Consider the following 20,383-nt stretch of genomic DNA (forward strand, 5'->3'; position numbering starts at 1 on the left):
AAGTCATGGAGATGTAATATACAGCACAGGGAATATAATTAAGAAACCTGCAGTAACTTTATATGGTGACAGATAATTAATTACTAGATCTACCGTGATTATCATTTTGTAAGGGATATAAATGTCAAATTACCTCATTGTACACCTGGAGGTAATACAGTATTGTAAACTTTATTTCAATAAAATTTTTTAAAGTAAAAAAAAATTACCCTTGAGAGGTTAACAGGTTCTACACACTACAAAAGTGAGGAAAAGATTCAATATCTGAATGAAATACCACTTAATACCCACTAAGATGGTATGCATAAATGAATGAATGAATGAATGAATGAATAAATAAATATATGTGTGTGTGAGGATATGGGGAAACTGAAACCCTCATAGACTGCTGGTAGAAATGCAAAATGGTACAGCCACCTGGGAAAACAATGGGCAGTTCCTTCAATGGTTAAACATAGAACCACCATGTGATCCTAAGTATATAACTGAAAATATATGTCCATACAGAAACTTGTACACAAATGTCCACAGCATTATTCTTTTAGTCAGAAAGTAGAAACAACCCAATGTCTATTAACTGATAAATGGATAAGTACAATGTGATATATCCATAGAAAAGATCTGGCAATAAAGGTGTAAGTACTGCCTCATGTTAAATCATGGGTAAACCTTGAAAATGTCATGCTAAGCAACAGAAGCCATCACAAAGGACCAAATATTGCATTAGCATGAAATATATAGAACAGACAAATCTATAGAGGTAAAAAGTCAACTACTGGTTGCTTAGGTAGGGTGGACAAAGGATGTGAGCATTGAGGATTAAGAGCAAAGGCATATATGACATTTCTTTTGGGGGTACTGATAATGTTTTAAAATTGCTTACAGTGGCAGATGCATAACTCTGTGAATATACAGAAAGCCACTGATGTGTATACTTTAAATGGGTGAATTATATGGTATGTGAACTTATCTCAAAAAACTGCCTCATTTTAAAAGTGAGGAACAGAGCTAAAAGTTGGAAAATTATGGTCTATATACTAAACAGTGGAGTTCCCAGTCTTTCCTGTCACCATGTTCTCAGAATGCCAGCATTCCTTCAAAATTGCAGTTCTCATGAAAGAAATCAGAACATTCTCCATTGCAGAAACAGAATGGCACAAGAAAGACTCCTACCTATTAAAAACTTGGGATCACTAGATTATTTGGAGCAACAATAAATAACAATGGAGGTGGAGGTGCCTAAAACAAATTAGAAACTGGAAAAAAAAAAAGAATTTGCAGAGACTAAAGGAATACTTTTTTTTAAAAATTATATTATATGCAGAATGAAAAATAATCCATCAATAAATAACAATTCAGCTTGTGAAAAGAACAAGAAAACTTAGTAAGTCTCCCAAAGAGATGAAACTAAGAAGGAAAACAGCACTAACATATTAATACAAAAGGTCTAATATCTGAATAAAATATCTAGGAAAAAAGAACAAAAGGAATTATAAAACAAATAACACTATACACTGAAAATATAGTAACATAACTCCAGATTGAAAGGGCCAAACAATGTACCTTTAGAAGATGAATAACAACTTATCTATCCCTGTGAAATTTCAAAATACTGCAGCTAAAAAGAATTCCAAAGGTTTCCTTCCAGAGACAAAAAGATAAGTTGCACACAAAGGATCAAGACATATATCAGACATCTCAATGACAATACTGGAAGCCAGAAGAAATGACTATCGCCTTTAAAGGTCTGAGGAAAAATAATTAAATAATTTTAGTCTAAAATTAAGGGCAGTACAACATGCTGATAACAAGCAGATTCTAAAATCAGACAGCCTGATTCAAATAATGCCATTTAATAGGTGTGTGATCCTGACAAGTTACATTACCTCTTGGTAGATTAGTTTCTTAATCTGTAAGACGGGGTTGTTCTGAGGATGAATTAATTCATAGGTGTTCACATGTGTGAAAAGCCTAATACACAGTATTCACTATGTAAGTGCTCTATAGAGCAAGACTAGTTATAGAAAGAGGTGATAAAAGAACTTGACTTTTCATTATAATCCCTTAGGTAGTATTTGAATGGCTTTTAACCACATTCACATATTATCAAAGGAGGAAAAAAACTGAAATGATGCTCAATGATAACATCTGGGTACAAATAGCTCCTATTTGTGTTCTGCCCAAGGCTAGGCGGCATGAGCTACAAAGCAATCTGCAGATGGCTCAAACAGGACAAACAGAAAAACATTTAAAAATTTTAATTGAAAGAGAACCACCAGACAGTAAAGAAAGGAAGCAGGATGTGGTAAGAGAGATTCTTAGTCTGGAGGAGTAGTCTAATCAGGGTAAACCAAACAGGCTGGGTCAGATTAAAGAAAAAGATAGTTTTTGATAAGAGTAAAAGAGAGTGTTCCAACAGAGAAAAAGATTTTAACCACAGTTAACTGATGAGATTTTTTAAAGATGAGATTCCTTGAGGTTTATTTTTTGTTTGAAGCTGAATTAAAGCATTTTAGAGAACTCCCAGTCAAGATGGAGACAAAGGTAAACATGGCTCACCTTCTCTCACATCCAAATCAAAATTACAACTGATCTATAGGACAACCATCACTCAGAACCATAAGAAACTGAATTGAATGGAAGCCCAACATTTATGAAATTAAAGAAACTACATCCATCCAGAGTGGTAGGAGGGGTAAGACATGAAATGAACGGGTCCCACACCTACATGTGATGGATAAAAATTTGGGAGGGGTATCTTGAGAGCGAAGGGTCCCAGACCCACACCAGGGCCCCCAGCCCAAGGTTGCAGTGCCAGGAAGATAAGTCCCCATGACTTCTGGCTGCAAAAGACAGCAGGGACTAAGTTAGTGGAAGAAACTATTGGATTCCCAAGCCATTCCTCTTAAAGGTCCTGCACATGGACTTACTCAGACTCACTCCCTCTGAGCTCCAGGACCAGGGTAATAGCTTGAAAGTCATCAGTGTCATACAGGGAGGAACTGAGTGTCCAGCATCAGGGTAAGAGCTGAGAGACAGCTTTCTCCCAGACAGAACAGTGAACAGAAGCCACTATTCCATTTCTGAACCCTCCTCCAACAGAACTAGCAGGTGAGTGGCATATCTGACTCTCCATTAACCCAGCTAGCACTGTTTGCCCCACCCTGGTGATTCCCTGAGGCTCCACCCAACCCAACCTACAGGCCCACCAAAGCTGTTAACAGTGGCTTTTCCATTTGAATGGCTTCTCTTGGTTCATGCTTCACATCTTTCTAAGTCTTCTCAAACAAGGAACAGGCAGCCTCAACAAGCCCTTAGCCCCAAAACCACTTGCTAAGTGGCCCCAGGACTAGCACTAGCTGCAGCCAGCCTAAGTTCATAACTTGTTTTGCCTGGGAATCTCCAAGCCCAGCACAAGTAGCAGTCATCTGCAGATTGATTTGTAGCTCATGCCAGCTAGCCCTGGGCAAAACAGTGGTGACTGACCTTGGCCTGCACCACCCAGGAAACCCCAGAGCTTGTGCACCCAGTGGATTGCTACAGATCACATCAGAGCACCCTACTCTGCTCATGCACTGCTGATCCTCCAAAGAGGGTGGAGGTTGGTGGTCAGTCCTTGCAGGTGACTGGCCTGGGTTAATCCCTTCCATTGACCTGCCAATAGCATCAAGGCTCAAATACAAAAAAAAAGGTTTACACAGCTCACATGGAGGGTGCACCTCGAGGACCCAGCTTGGGTGACAGAGGAGGCTGTGCCACTGGATTCCTAATCACTACAGGACACCTACTACATTAGGCCATGCTACCAAGACAGGAATTCATAACAGCTCTACATTATACACAGAAACAAACACAGAGAGGTTGCCAGAATGAAGAGACAAAGAAACATGGCCCAAATGAAAGAAGAAAACAAAACTCCACAAAAGGAATTCAACAAAATAGAGACAAGCAATCTATCAGATGCAGAGTTTAAAACACTGGTTATAAGGATACTCAAGGAACTCAGTGAGTACCTAAGCAGCATAAAAAGATTCAGTCAGAAATGAAAGATTCACTAATTAATATAAAGAACAATTAGGGAATCAACAATAAAGTGGATGAAGCCAAATCAAATCAATGATTTGGAATATAAGGAAACAAAAAGAATCTCTCTCTCTCACACACACACACACACACACACACACACAACCATGAGGACAGTGTAAGGAGCCTCTAGGACAACTTCAAGCATTCCAACACTGACGTTATAGGAGTGCCCGAAGGAAAGGAGAAAGAGCAAGAAATTGGAAATCTTTTTGAAAAAGTAATGTAAGAATATTTCCCTAATTTGGTGAAGGAAATAGACATGTAAGTCCAGGAAACACAGAGAGACACAAACAAGATGGACACAAAGAGGACTACATCAAGACACATCATAATTAAAGTGCCAAAGATTAAAGATAAAAAGAGAATCTTAAAAGCAGAAAGAGTAGCGATTAGTTACCTACAGGGGAGGTAAGACTGTCAGCCGATTTCTCAAAAGAAATTTTGTAGGCTACAGGGATTGGTAAGAAATATTCAAAATCATGAAAAGCAGGGCCTTACAGCCAAGATTGCTCTACCCAACAAAGCTATCGTTTAGAATTGAAGGACAGATAAAGAGCTTCCCACAAAAGAAAAAAAAAAAAGGAATTCATCATCACCAGCCCTTATTATATGAAATGTTAAAGGGATACATGTAAGAAAAAGAAGATCAAAACTATGAACAATAAAATGGCAATAATTACATATCCAACAACTGAATCTAAAACGCAAACTAAGCAAACAAGAAGAACAAAGGCAGAATCATGGATACAAACAGCACTTCGATGGCTGCCAGATGGGAGGAGGGTTTGAGAGAATGGATTAAGAGGTGAAGGGATTAAGAAGTACAAATAGGTAGTGACAGAATAGCCATGGGATGTAAAGTACAGAATAGGAAATGGAGTAGCCAAAGAACCCATGGCCCAAAGGCCCATGGACATGATCGAAGGTGTGCGGACTGCCTGAGGGAGTGTGCCGTGCTGGGTGAAATAGGGCAAAGGGAAAAATTAGGACAATTGTAATAGCATAATCAATAAACTATAATTTAAAAAATAAATAACATAAAGGTATTTTTAATTAAAGCATAACAGGAAAAAGTATCAGAATTTATGTCTTATTAAAACTCATTATCACCCTGCATGTAAGGAATGCCAACTGGGGCAATTATGGTAGATCAGATAACCTGAAAAATGTCTTACTACAAACTACCTAAACATGCTTGGTAGTCTATAATGGCATCTTTTTAAAATTTATAGTCAAATATTAAAGAGAGTAAAGAAAATCTAGGGAGAGTAGGAACAAGAGAAATCTAAAGCCCAGAGAACAAAACACAAAACAAAATATAAAAGAAGCTACTCTCTATGGCTTGGCCTTCTATACCTAATGGGAACAAAATATAAGGCCTCAGCTTGCTGAAGGTGGGAAGGCAGATCTGACATGCCAGTGATTAAATTACGGATCTTAAGATGGAAGGATTATGTGAGTTACTGAGGTGGGCTCATGTAATCATAAGAATCTGTATAAGAGAAAGAAAGCAGCAGTTAGGGCTAATCAGATGATGCCATTTTAGCTTGGGGATGAAGAGGCCACCAGCCAAAAAATGTAGACAGTCTCTAGAATACAACCCTGCCCACATCTTAATTTTGGCTCAGTGAAGCCCACTTCATACTTTTTTCCTGACCTTCAGAACCATACGCTATTAAAGTCGTAGTTTTTCAGCCACTAAATTTATGATAATTTGTTATATTAGCTATAGGAAACTAACACATACATACACACACATACATGTACACACACACATGGGGGTAGGGGAAGAAGCAGCACTTGTCCTAGAAAGTATAACATGTTCCCCTGAAGTTTTCAGATTCAAATCTCTAAATAGTCCTTGATTGATAGTTATCCCTAATACAATAACCTGGCAGAACAAAACTGTGTGGGAATATATTGATACCATCAGTTTATCTTATCAATGGTATTCCCTTTAGGCTGCACAGAGATCTCAAAGATGAGGTCTTAAGATGAGCTCACAATCAAAATTTATAAAACACATAAGGAAGAGGCAGCATACATACACATGCACACACACACAATAAGGCCTCCAAAGAATGTTAATTCAAAACAGAAAGTTAATTCAGAAGAAAGTAACAAAGGAGAGAAAATAGAACAGATGACATAAATAAAAGGTACAATATATTGGTGGTTCATTTGAATCCAAATATACCAATAACTAATTAAGTATAAATGCAATAAATGTTCCAATTAATGGAAATACCACAGTTTTTTTAATCCAGTTATGCCTAGGAGACAAATCTTTAAAAACTGGAAATATGTTTAAAGTAAAAAAAAATGGAAACAATATATTCTACATATAAATAATCCTATATCTTTTTATAAATACTTTTAAATGAATTCAAATACTCAATGAAGATTTTATAATTTATACTTTGCTCTTCAAAAAGAACAAACCAAAAGCATTAAGCTACTTATATGCCAAGCTTGAGGTTGGTGGGGGGTCAGTTATAGGAAAAATGAACTCATGCAACTGAACTTATAACTGAAGGTGGCAGGAAAGGAAACCAGATAAAAGGAAAAAATAATTGAAAAATAGGCTTATGACAGTGATTCTGACTGCCTTCATTTGGATTTTCAAATTATTTCACAGATAAAACTGAAGAGCTAAAATTTATACAATTTGTTTTTAACCAAGCAGATTTTAGAAATAACTTCTGCCATAATTAAATATGCTTATTTATGTGGTAAAAGTTCTCACATACCACTTGTAATTCAAACCAAAGAATGTTTTAATCATTAATGATCTTAATAACAAAATATAGCCAAACAAATTATTCCTAATTAGCTGAAATAAAAATTCTGATAACAGTAAATTTTGTTGGTCTCTTACAAAATGTTTTTAGGGATGTTGTGCCTTGAGGTACATGCCAGGTTCTTTACAGATTTCCTCTATCTTTATTTAGAGATTATGAATTTACAATCCCCAAATTAAAATCACGTAGAAAAAGACTTCAAATGTAAACCAACAGGCAAAGTTTTTTCAAAAATTAACAAAATGGGAGTGGTTTTTAAATAAGAATCTCTTATTGTTTCCAAAGTCATCTTTATCACCAAATCATGAGAAAATAAACATACCAATACTGACATTCTACAAATTAACTGGCCTATAATTTTCAAGTGTGTCAAGGTCAGGTAAAGTCAGGGAAAGACTGAGAATCTGTTTCAGACTGAAGAAAGCTAAGGAGACATGATAACTAAATGTTTCTGAACTGCATCCTTTACCTATAACGCTTTTGGAACAACTGTCAAATTTAAACAAAATTTGAGAATTAGATGATAGGAATATATCGATGTTAATTACCTGTTTTGTTTTGTTTTGTTTTTATCCCCACCTAAGGACATTTTTTCATTGCTTTAGAGAGAGAAGACTTGGGGGGAGGGGGGTAAAAAGAGCAAGGGAAAGAAACATCAATGCAATGGAAACACTGATTGGTGGCCTTCCTGCATGCACCCCAACTGGGGGTCAAACCTGCAACCCTGGCATGTACCCTACCAGGAATCGACACCATGGCCTTTTGGTTGTGGGACAGCACTCCAAACATATGAGCCATACCGGCCAGGGCTAATTTCCTGACTTTGATGACTGTGTTGTTATGGTTATGCAGTAGAATGTACTTTTGTCTAGAGAATACACACCAAAGTATTCAGGGACAATGTGGCATCGTAAAAGCAAGTTATTCTCAAACACTTCAAATAAAAAGCTCTGTTCTGTACTTGCAACTTTTCTGTAAGTTTAAAATTGTTTCCCCCCAAAATGTTTTAAGTCATCTTTATTACTTAGTTACAAAATAACAATAAGACTTATTATTAGTTCACTGATTCAGAAGTATTTAGTGATCAATGTTCTAGAGAAGAACACAATTACATAAAATTTCTCCAAAAAGAGTTATACTGATTTTTTCATGAAGTTAAAAAGGGATGGCCCCATTCAAATTAAATAGTGACAAATTCTAATGGCCCTAAATTCTCTGAGTCGCACTCCTCTAAATAGTTTCTTGACTTTCCACTCTTAATGTCCTTCCCTCTTATATACTGAATAAATGGATGTGTGCATACTAAGCACTGGGAATACAGCAATGATCACAACAGACCCCTATGGAAGGCAAATATTTAGTAATAGGACAAATAACTATATAAGTCTAATAATAAATGCTATGAAGCAAAAGTACAGGATGCTATAAAAAATAGTTAATAGAGAACCCTAATAATATGCATACAGGGAGAGGCAGGACAAAAGGGGGCATTAGGGAAAAACTACCCTTAAATACAATTTGTGGTTAAGACATCAGGGATGAATGGGTAGTTAGCTAGATGAAACATGTCTATAAGAATACATGCCAGCTCTGGCTGGTGTGGCTCAGTGGATTGAGCCCCAGCCTGTGAACCAAAAGGTCCACCGGTTCAATTCCCAGTCACTGCATATAACTGGGTTACAGGCCAGGTCCCCAGTTGGGGGCGTGCGAGAGGCAATCGATTAATGTTTCTCTCATACATTGATGTTTCTCTCCCTCTCCTTTTCCCTCCCTTCTCCTCTCTCTGAAAATAAATAAAAATCTTTAAAAAAATAATAAGAATAAGAATACATGCCAGGACACTGTCATGGCAGAGAACATTTATTAAATCCTGGAATTTAACAGTCCAAGAGGGTTGACAGTTAAGGGATGTGACTAAAAATAGACACCAGGCCTTTAAAGAGTTTTACATGCCATTTAAAAGATTTTAAGATTTTTCTTCCTTGCAGTCACTGATCTGCTAACCTTTTTGGTTATTCAATTCTAATTTCCAGTCAATTCTTACACAGAATCTCAATAAAACATATGAACGAAAGCAGCACTGTCCTGCCTAAAGTGAAAGGAGGGTGCTTTAGAACTTCAACTGAGCCTCCTATTTACCTATGCACAGGCAAAGGCAAAAACAGCTACTGAAGAAAGAGAAGGCAATATCAGAAATAATATATGAAGGTTCCCAGACTTCTAATCAGAAATTGATAAAATATTTGAATTAGAATAATTCAAAGAGCATTTATATAAAAGGAACTAAACCCAAAGGAATGGTGAAAGACACGGGAACACAATGAAAGGTACAGGAACTAATGTTAGCAGCAGGAGCAGCATCCTTAAATCCAAACTGAAATGGGGCAGGAGAGACTATGGGAATTTGGAAGAGAAAGTCACACAGAGAAGGCCACTTAGAGAGGAGTAGTAACTTAAGACATAGCCAACTCACAGGGAAGAAACCAGGGAAATAAATATTCTTAGCTTACCCTCCTCGCTGCGTTTGATCTGCCTGGTTCCACACTGGCTGCACTCAATCTGAAGCCAAAGTCAAAGGGGCCCATTGACATAACCCATGAAGGTAAGCCTCCCAGAGCAAAGTGAAGGAGGGAGACAGTAGACCAGAAAGATCAAACAAAAGTTATCTGTCATGTAGAAGTATGCACAGCAATACACAAGGAAAGATCAAACCTGACCTTCTGGGACTAAGGACAAGGTTTCTCTGAGCAGATACAGTTAAGATGAAGACTAAAGAATGAGCAGAAGTTAGCCAGGCAGAGGAAATAGGGTAGACAGACATTCTAAGCAAAGGGACCAACAATTACAAAGGTACACTTCTCGAACAGTAAGTGAATTAAGAGTTGTTTGAGCACAGAGAATGAAGGGAGAAAGGGAATGGAATGAAGCTCAAGAGGCAAGGGTAAGACAAGATCATGCTTGCATCAGTACCTGGCTAACAATCTAGCCTTTATCCTGAAGGCAAACTTTAAGGAATGATATACCACCTGATAGAGGTGGGTGTGGCTTTTTAATAAAAGTAATGGACATAGAGTTTTTTTGTTTTTTTCTAATGTGTCAGAAGTCAATTCTCTTATTTCTTGATTGAATAGCTCTTGCCTGGTCAGTTCACAAGAACTGCATGGCAGAGTGGGAGTGTGGAGAAGAATGCAAACACTGGTAATACATAATTACAATCTAATTCACTTCAGCCTTTTATAAACATTCTCCACATTCAGACTTTTCCAGGGAACAGTCAGGCAAAGATATTGTTAGTGACCACATTAAGTCATCTATTTAAGATTCTGAACCAAATTACTGGTAATTCAAAATTTACACCAGGGTACATTTAACTTATCTATTTTAATTTCTGCTATGATAAGTACTAGAAGATCTTCCCAAGTAAATCAAAGCTCTTTTGGACCCTTAATAATTTAAGATGTTAAAGGAGCCTGAGAACAAAAGTTTAAGAAGCCAAAGCACTGAAACAATTAGTGCTTCCAAGGAACATACTCTATCTCTCTAGTGCCTGTAATAACTGGGTTTGCCTAGTAAAACCTAGGTTTACTCATGATAAAAAAGTCTTCATAATGATAAAGGAGTCAATTCTTTATCAAAAGAACATTACAAACCTAAGCATTTATGCACCTAATAATCGTCGTCGGCAGCCGTCCGTCTCGAGAGACGATGGTGTAGCTTCTTAAGAGTCTATCTGCACCGCCGAGAATGGCTGTGCAGTCCGACTCGGGAGTGACACGGTATCTGTCTCCTCCCGTGTTGAATCGACATCTTGCGATGACGCTGGAGTGTCCTCTCCAGCGAAGCTGAAGCTACAGAGCCTGGGCAGGGTGATATGGAGGGTCTGCTGTTGCCCATGCAGCAGACCCCCCTTCTCTTCGCAGCTGAAGGGTCCAAGGGAAAGACGGAGTCAATACAGCTTGGCTTCAGGTGCGCCGCAGGAGTTGCCGGTGTTGACTATAACGTCAAACCGCCTTAGGGACTCCGGCTCCGGATTTTCTGTCGGGGTTTACTCCCTTAGCCTTTCCCCTGAAGAGGTATGCCGCAAGGCAGCGGAGGTTTTTTGGAGTCAGAGTTTTCCTTCTCTGATGTACCCTGACTGGAAGGTCGAACCAGCGACACCTAGCTCGCAGGCCGACGCTCAATCCACTGAGCTAAACCAGCCAGGGCCTGCACCTAATAATACAGTTTCAAAATACATAAAACAAAAAATAATAAAATTTCAAAGAGAAACAGACTAATTCAAAATTATAGTTGGAGATTACAACATACCTTCTTTAATAATTAATAAAGTAAACAGATTATCAATAAGGATATATAAGAACTGAACAATATTATCAACCAACCTGACCTAATAAGATTTACAGAAAACTGCACACAACTGCAACAAAATACACATTTCTCCCAAGTGCACACAAAACATTTACCTAGACTATATTTGGGTTACAGAACAATTCTTAATAAATCTGAAGAGATGGAAATCACATAAAGAATATTTTGTCTATTTTGCAATTAATTAGAAATCAACAGCAAAAAGATTCTTCAAAAATCTTGAAATACTTGGAAACTAAATAACTCATTTTCAAATAACCCATGTGCCAAAGAAGAAACCAAAAGGCAGAATTTGAAATTGTTTGCACTAAATAAAAATGAGAACACAACATATCGAAATTTATGAGTTACAGATAACACAAGAGAGGGAAATTTACAAAGTTAAAACATCTATATTAGAAAAGACAAAATGCCCTGGCTGGTATGGCTCAGTTGGTTGGAGCATCGGGTCCCACAACCAAAAGGTTGTGGATTCAATTCTCAGTCAGGGAACACACCTAGGTTACAGGTTCGATCACCAGTCCAGGGACATATGATCCCCATGCCAGGCACATAGGATCCCTGGTCCGCAAACTTATGGGAGGCAACCAATTGCTGCTTCTCTCTTGCATCAATGTTCTCTCTCTCCCTTCCTCTTTCTATAAAAAAGAGCAATGAGCCCTGGCTGCTGTAGCTCAGTGGATTGAGCGTCAGCCTGTGAACCAAGTGTAGCTGCTTCGATTCTCAGTCACGGCACATGACTAGGTTGCACATCAGGTCCCTAATTGGGGGCACAAGTGAGAGGCAACCACACAGTGATGTTTCTCTCCCTCTCTTTCTCCTTTCCCCTCTCTCTAAAAATAAACAAACAAATAAATAAAAAGAAAGAAAAGACAAAGGCTCTCAATTACTTCAGTGTTTACTCTATGAATGTGTAAGAGTAAATTAGAGGAGACTTCTGGCAAGATGGAGACCTAGACTGACACGCTCCGTATCCCTCCACAACTAAGAAGGAATACAACTACCGCAAAACCAGTAATAACCAGAAGTTCCAGAAAATAAATGGAAGTCCAACATATAAAGTTATAAGGAAGTGGTGCTCGTCCGGATGGGGAGGGGGCGAAGCCAGGGCGGAGAGGTCAAGAAGTGCTGTCATTGGCAGCAGCAGTGACGGCAGTGGGACGGCAGTAAGCACAGACACCCGTATTTAAGGGGAGGTGAGAAGCGCCTGGGGAGCACCCCCAACTGCAGACCAGACCCATCAACTTGCGATTCCAAAGCCAGGGAAGGCAGACCCCCATTGCCTTGGACTGTGAGGCCTGGAGGGGGTGGGGACGGAGGAGGAGGTTCCCAGTCTCTCAGTGGAGAGTGAACAGCAGGAATCCATCTTGGACCCCTGCCCCCGCAGAAAACGCCACAGTGTGGTGAGAAGGATCGCCCGGTTCTGACGAGTGCAAGCGGCTCTGCCCCCTATAGCGTAGGAGGTGTGACAGCCCCGCTCAGGAAGCAAAAGTAAACACAAAACTGTCAGGATGGCACAGATCATGATAGAGATCCCAGTGACGCAGCTGACCAGACAGCAAATATCTAATCTAACAGACCAGCAGATAGATAATCTTTCTGAGGCTCAGTTCAGAGCTTTGGTTATATGAATGCTTATAGACCTAACAGCAGATCTTAAACAAGACGGGGAAGAAATAAAGGCTAGTCCTGCTGAAATGAACAAAAACACATACGAAACAAGTGGTAAGGGAAAAAAAAACCAGAGATCAAATCAACAAATCAGAATATAGGGAAGGAACAAACAGTCAACCAGTGCAGAAAGAGGAAACGAGAAGTGAGGAAAATGAGGAGAGGCTCAGAAAGTTATCGGAGAGCTATAAGCGGGCCAACATCCAAATCATAGGGTTGCCAGAAGGTGAAGAACAACAACTAGGAATGGAAAAATTATGTGAAAAATAATAAAGCAGAACTTCCTGAACTTGGGGAAGGAAATAGACTTGCAGGTCCAGGAAGCACAGAGAGTTCCAAAAAAACTGGACCCAGGCAGAACCACACCAAGACACATTATAATCAAAATGTCAAAAATTAAGGATCAAGAGAGAATCTTAAAAGCAGCAAGAAAGAAGAAGACAATTATGCACTAAGGGGTCCCAATAAGACTATTAGCTGATTTCTCAAAAGAAACTCCACAGGCAAGAAGGGACTGCAAGAAATATTCAAAGTAATGAAAAACAAAAACATACAACCATGATTACTCTATCCAGCGAAGCTGTCATTCAGAATGGAAGGGCAGAGAAAGTGTTTCCAGGACAAAGTAAAACTGAAGGAGTTCATCAGATCCAAACCACTGTTATATGAAATGTTAAAGGGACTTATTTAAGAGAAAGAGGATCAAAACTATGAATATTAAAATGAAAACTGTATCACAACACCAAGAAACAAAGGCAAACTAAGTAGACAATGAGAGTGGGAAAAGAATTACAGGTATGGGGAACATTTTGCGGGGAGGTCAGCGGGGAGGTGGAAGGGGGTAAAGGGAGGGAGATGGTACAGGAATTAAGAAGCATAGTAGGAGGGAGTGGAGTAGACAGGGAGATGTTGAGAAGAACTATATGCACAACCAATGGACATATAGAGGGAAGGGGGTCACTGGGTGGAGGGGAAAAAAGGGAAAAGAAACTGGTGCAACTGTAACAGCATAATCAATACAGCATATTTTTAAAAAAGAAAAAAAATAAAGGAATACACAAAGTTTAAAAAAAAAAAAGAGTAAATTAATCCTAGGATAAGGAAAGGAAACAAAATAATTAAGATCAGGATGAAAATCAACACAACAGAAAACAGAAAAACAACATGGAAGATTGATGCCAAAAGCTGAGGTTTTTTTAGAAGACCAATAAAACTGACAAACTAACCAGACTGATCAGTTAAAAAAAGTGAGAAGATACCAATTACCAAGATCAAAAATTAGTAATATGACATGACCACAGCTTCTACAGTTACTAAAAGAACAAGAGAATGTTATTAACAGCTTTATGCAAATAAATAGGACAACTTAGGTGAAACAACCAAATGTTCTTGGAAAAACATATAGCTCACTCATATGAAACAGATAAACAAAATTGCCCTTTATCTATGAAAGTAATTAAATATATAGTTAAAAACCTCCCTACCAAGAAAATTCCACTGGTGAATTCTGCCAAACATTTAAAGAACAAATTATCAATTCCACACATACTTATCCATAAAATTGAAGATGAAGAAATACTGTCCAATATATTCTGTAAGAACAAATTTATACTGACACCAAAACCAAACATTACAAGAAAATTACAGACCAATAACTCTCAGGAGCATAGAAGCAAGTCATAAAATTTTAACAAATTAAGTCTAACAAGTCTATGAAATGGATAATGCATCACAGTCAGGTAGAGTTTGTCCCAAGAAAGCAAGGCCAGTTTAACACTCAAAGAAAAATATGTAATTCACTATATTAACAGACCAAAATATATATACATGATCATTTCAACCTACATAGAAAAAGTACTTGACAAACCCATTATTAATTTCACATTAAAACTGTCAGCAAACTAGCACTAGAAAGTAACTTCCACATAAAGCATATTTCTGAAAAATCTATAGACTATAATCATAGTAAAAGACTGAATGCTTTCCACTAAAATAGGAATAAGGAAAAAAGTCCACTTTCAGTACTCATATTCAACAGTCTTGAAGCTTCCAACTAGTGCAGTAAGGCAAAAAGAAAAAAAAAAGGCAAGAAAGAAAAGGAAAGAAGTGAAACTTTTTTTTATAAACATGATCTATGTACAATAGAAAACCCAATAAATCTATATACAATATCTACTATAACTATTAATGACTTTAACAAGGACACAAAATATATCAATACCAATTGTATTTCTGTACATATAAACAAGAAATAAACAATCGAGTTAAGATTATAAAAATAATATCAAAAATGCATATACTATAGAACAAACGTGACAAAGATATGCAAGGCTTAAATACTGAAATCTATAGAAACCACATGAAAAGATGTTCAACATCATTAATCACTAGGAAAATGGAGGTTAAAACCACAATAAGACATTGCTACACATCTATCAGAATGGCTAAAATTAAAAAGACTGACTACAGCAAGTGCTGGTAAGAATGCAAAGCAACTAAAATTCTCATTACTGCTGGTGGGAAGGTAAAATGGTATAATTTTAGAAAATAATTTGGCTATAAATTTGGTTATAATGTTAGACATCTATCAGGTGACCTAGCCAATCCATTTAGTGATATTTAATTTACACAAGACAAATAAAAACACATGAACATATAGACTTCTACACAAATGTTCCCAGTTTCATTTGTAATAAGCAAAACCTGAAAACAATCCAGATGTGCATCAACATGTGAAGAAATAAACAAAACATGGAATAACAGAATAGTACTCAGCAATAAAAAAGGAGTGAACCATTTTTACATACAACATGCATGAATCTCAAATAATTATGCTGTCTGAAAGCAACCAGACAAAAAATAATATGACTAAGTTAGTGAATTACACTGGTTGTTCACCATTAGAAAAATCTATCTTTACATTCCTGGAATAAACCTTGCCCAATCATTAAAAAAAAAAAAAGCCAGACAAAAAAGAGTATATATCATTTATAGAAGACTTTTAGAAAATGTAAACTAATCCACAGTGACAGAAAGCCTGAGAACAGGGAATGGAAAAGAGGGATAACAAAGGAATATGAAGAAATTTTGGGAGGATGTTCATTAGCTGGAATATATTGATGATCTCATAGATTATGTATAAAATTTTATAAACTATATGCTTTAATTGTGTGCAATTTATTTTGCTTCATGAAAGATCTTAAAAGAGAACAGGGTAAGTGGTGATGGTTGCACAACAACTTGACTATAATTAATACCTATGTCCTATACACTTAAAAATGGTTAAAATGTAGGTTTACTAAACTCAAAGCTAAAGCTGAAAATGATAATAACTATAGTCAATCAGTACGAAGATGAATAAGGACTCCAATATACCCAAGCTATATATTCCTGACATATGCTGCCAGTTGCTTAAGTATGAATGTAAAGCTGTTTACAAGCTGTTACCTGGGAGATATGATTGATGGAAGACTCCATTCTCCGAAGCTGAGAGGCTTGAATATCCAGCAATTGGAGTACATTGTTGGCCAATGCATTTATTTGATAAGCAACACTAGCTAGAGATTGGGTTGTATAGGCTTTGGTCTCTTCTAAAGCTTTTCTCTTGTCTGTAGCCTGAAATAAGAACAAAAACAACCAATACTTTAGTTAACATTAATTAAACACATATTCTATAGAAAAAAACTGAATTAAAAAACTTATCAATCAATAAAATATACCTAAAAAAAAAACTTATCGAACCAATCTGATAGTCTCAGAATACCTGTAAAGCCATGGCAGAAATCCCCGTCAGACAGATGTGAACTACTTCCTCCTGAGTAGCCGATCCACTGAGGTCCGCTAAAGGAGCCACCAAGCAACTGACATCAGAGACACACTGTAATAGCTGAAGTTAAGTTGCTTAAAGCCCCTCAACCATCAATTTATTGCATTACATCTTTAGGACCTTATGTCAGCCCAAGCTCCCAACCCACTAAGAGTTTAGCTAAACTCTTCTATTAACATTGCTGCCTTGGCATCTATTCTGTGTGTCTAACTGGTCAACAGGGCTCTTGAACTGACACCTGCTCCTCCAGCAAGCACATGCCCTAGATAGCACACCTCAAGAGTCAAAGTAAATACATATTCCTGATATGACTCCCCCAAAGCCCCTTGTAAGAAAGTCTCTTCTGCCTCCCACCTCCTTACCCTTTTTGTTACCCTTAAATAAGACCCCACCAATATGGGAGATTATAAAAAACCTGCTCTTTTTGGTTTGAATTGACCAATCCAGCCTTAGCCCAAGAACCTCATATTCCTATTTACATTAATCAGCATCAGAAATACTACCTCCCTGTTATCCATTATGGTCAAGCCTCTCATCTCCAAAAAACTACTGTTAATCTTATGACCCAATCCTTTACCCACCCTTTCTTCCCAAACTCCTATACCTAACTCAGAGTAAGGTGGTAAGGAAAATTCAAAGCAAAGCTCAGAGTGAAGTTCAAAGACAAGTGATAAACTACAGGGTTTGGAGGGGCAGCAACTTATATCACGAAGGGTAAATATTATTAATAATCTAAAAACAAGAAAGGCCAAGAAGCGATTGGGGGGGGGGCATAATAGAGATCTAACGGTTCACTAGCAATGCCTGTGTTCAAGTAACTTATTTTACTTAATAATGGCTCAAAAGCACAATTGTGATGCTGCCAAAGAGATGTGCCAAAGAGAAGCCATTAAGTGTTTCAAGTGAAAAGGTAAAAAGTTCTTGATTTAATAAGAAAAATAAACGTGTATGCTGAGGCTGCTAAGATTTTTGGTAAGAATGAAATTTCTGTGAAATTGTGAAGAAGGAAAAAGAAATTTGTGTTAGTATTGCTACAGCAGCTCAAACTGCAAAATTTATGGCCACAGTACATGGTAAGTGCTTAGTTAAGATGGAAAAGGCATTAAATTTGTGGGTGAAAGACATGAACAGAGACCATACTGACATAACGTTTATTATAGTACATTGTTTAACTGTTCTATTCTATTATTGTTGTTAAACTCTTACTACAACTAATTTATAAATTAAACTTTATCATAAGTATAAATGTAGTATAGAAAAAAATATAGTACATATAGAGTTCAGTACTATCCCCAGTTTTGGGTATCCACTGGGGAGTTTGGAGTGTATCTGCCATGGATAAGGGTGGGTGACTATAATAAATAATGTTGAGGAATACCATTATTACCACTATGCCATGGCCTGCAGAATATTGCGAAGGTGAAAAAAACAAGATGGAAAATAATGTTTACAGAATACTACTATATAACTAGAAAGGGGGAAGAGAGAAAAATATATGCTTATATTCTTAAAGAAGAAAGAATAAACTACTACTTTTTTTAAATTACATATGGGTGAGGGCTTAAGTTGGAAGGAACATGGATAAAATTCTTTAAACATTACCCTGTTTTGTAGATTTGTTTTAAGAACTATGTCAATACTTCCCACAATTATGAAAAAAAATTAAATTTTAAAAAGGAATTCCCCAATATTAGATATAAAATTAATCAATGAGCCTAACTATGCATCCAATTAGTGGCTTAACCAGAGAGGAAACATTCTAAAACTGACTTCAAAGCACAGTAATTTGATTGTATACTTATAATGGGATTTATCCTTAGGACAAAAATAATTGAAAAAGGAAAATAAGCTGAAACTGTCTTCAATCCCTTTATTGCTGATGATAGTCTTGGAATTATTATCCTGAGACTGTCATCTGTGCAGTGTGGGGTAAAGGGAGTCATTAATTATGTTTTGTCATTGAGAACTGAGATTTCTGGCATGGTTCAAAAGAAACTCTGATGCAAGACAAGGTTAAGAAAAATACTGTAGTTCTGGCTTTAAACTGAAAGTATCAGTTTGAACCCAATTTGAATCTTATCATATCATGTATCAACATACTAGTTCTGTCCAATGAAAAGGCCTTAATGTATAACCACGGTGACTATATATAGTTGATAACATTGTATTATATAATTGAAATTTGCTACGAGAGTAAAACTTAAAAAGTCCTCACCACAAAAAGTAAAAATAAAAATAATAATAAATATGTGAGGTAATAAATGTGTTAATTAACTAAATGGAAAAAATCCTTTTACAATGTATGTTTATATCAAATTATCACAATGCATACTTTAAATATCTTACAATTTTATTTGTCAATTGTCCTTCAGTCAAGCTGGAGGGGGGGAAGAGAAAAGAGAAGGTATAAAAACAATGACTGTCTAGCAGCTACACAGCACTACAGAAAAGGTATATAAAATATTCAATAATGAAAGCAGATTACAAAATATTATGCACCTGTTTTTTAAACAAATATGCATATGAGCACAAAAACATATAAAATAAAAGTTATCAATATATTAGCGGTCATCTCTGGGTGGTAAAATATGGGTGATTTAATATTCTTCATATTATTCTAATTCTTTCAATGATCATTACTTCAATTATCAGAAAAAATGATTATTTTAACTAAGCAGATTCTCTTGATATACTCTTAATGGGAAAAAAAACAGAATATGTACCTGTATATATAGTGCAACCTAATTTTGTTTGGTATAATTAAATGCCTGTAACTCACCTGATACATCAGCACATTAACAGTTGGATTATAAGTGATGTGTACTTTCCTTTTGTGACATTTCCAAATAATCATGGAACATTTTTACTGCAATCATCTTGCAGACACCAAAAGACTAAGAATAGGCTCATAATACCACACTATCACCCTTCCAAATATGAGGAGGAAAAAAGAACTTGAATCCTTGATAACACAGAGCTAAAGAATTAGCCAACCCCGGGACAATCCTACCTTGGAATTTCTTGCAATATGAAATGATGTTCTCTAGTATTTAAACCTAATTGAGCTGTATCACCTACAACCAAAAATACATCCTAAATAATTTAACTTATACGTGGGGAAGAGGGAGAATAAGTTTCACAAAAAAAGGAGTCTTGATTAAACTTAAAAAGTAACAATTTATAGTAATACTCCTAGTCATATGGTAACTCCTAAATTACCAAGGCTATTTTCTAAACTAGTTCACTAATTTACAGCTGATTGTGTTACTCCTTAAAATGTCATCTGAGAAATTAGTATAGTCTGCCCTTGCCACATGGCAATTACATTTTAATCTGTATCAGTCTGTTCAGGCTGCCATAATAAAATATAATAGACAAGAGGTTTAAACAACTAAAGTTTATTTTCTCATAGTTCTACAGGCTGGAAAATTCAAATTTAGGTTTTTTTCTTGTGAGAGTTCTCTTTCTGCTTGTAGATGGACACCGTCCTGTGTCCTTACATCATGGAGAAAGACTGATCTCTGATGTTTCTCTCCCTCTTTTATAAGGACTTGAGTTCTACGGGAATAGAGCTCCACCCTATGACCTCTTTTAACCCTTAATCACCTCTTTAAAGGCCCTATCTCCAATA

General features: G+C 36.8%; 1 protein-coding gene across 7 annotated transcripts in view; it reads right to left on the minus strand.

Moving 5' to 3' along the window:
• The window catches only part of ABI1 (abl interactor 1), a 107,745-nt gene that overhangs the window by 56,368 nt on the left and 30,994 nt on the right, over positions 1–20,383 (minus strand). For all 7 annotated transcript variants that reach the window (XM_090266632.1, XM_090266630.1, XM_090266634.1 and 4 more), the window contains exon 2: positions 16,374–16,541. In XM_090266632.1, the coding sequence (XP_090122758.1) occupies positions 16,374–16,541 (168 nt within the window). The remainder of the gene's footprint in view (positions 1–16,373; positions 16,542–20,383) is intronic.

This window comes from Furipterus horrens, unplaced genomic scaffold (genome assembly GCF_987537825.1).
Source record: "Furipterus horrens unplaced genomic scaffold, mFurHor1.1.pri manual_scaffold_2, whole genome shotgun sequence".
Classification (NCBI taxonomy): Eukaryota; Metazoa; Chordata; class Mammalia; order Chiroptera; family Furipteridae; genus Furipterus; species Furipterus horrens.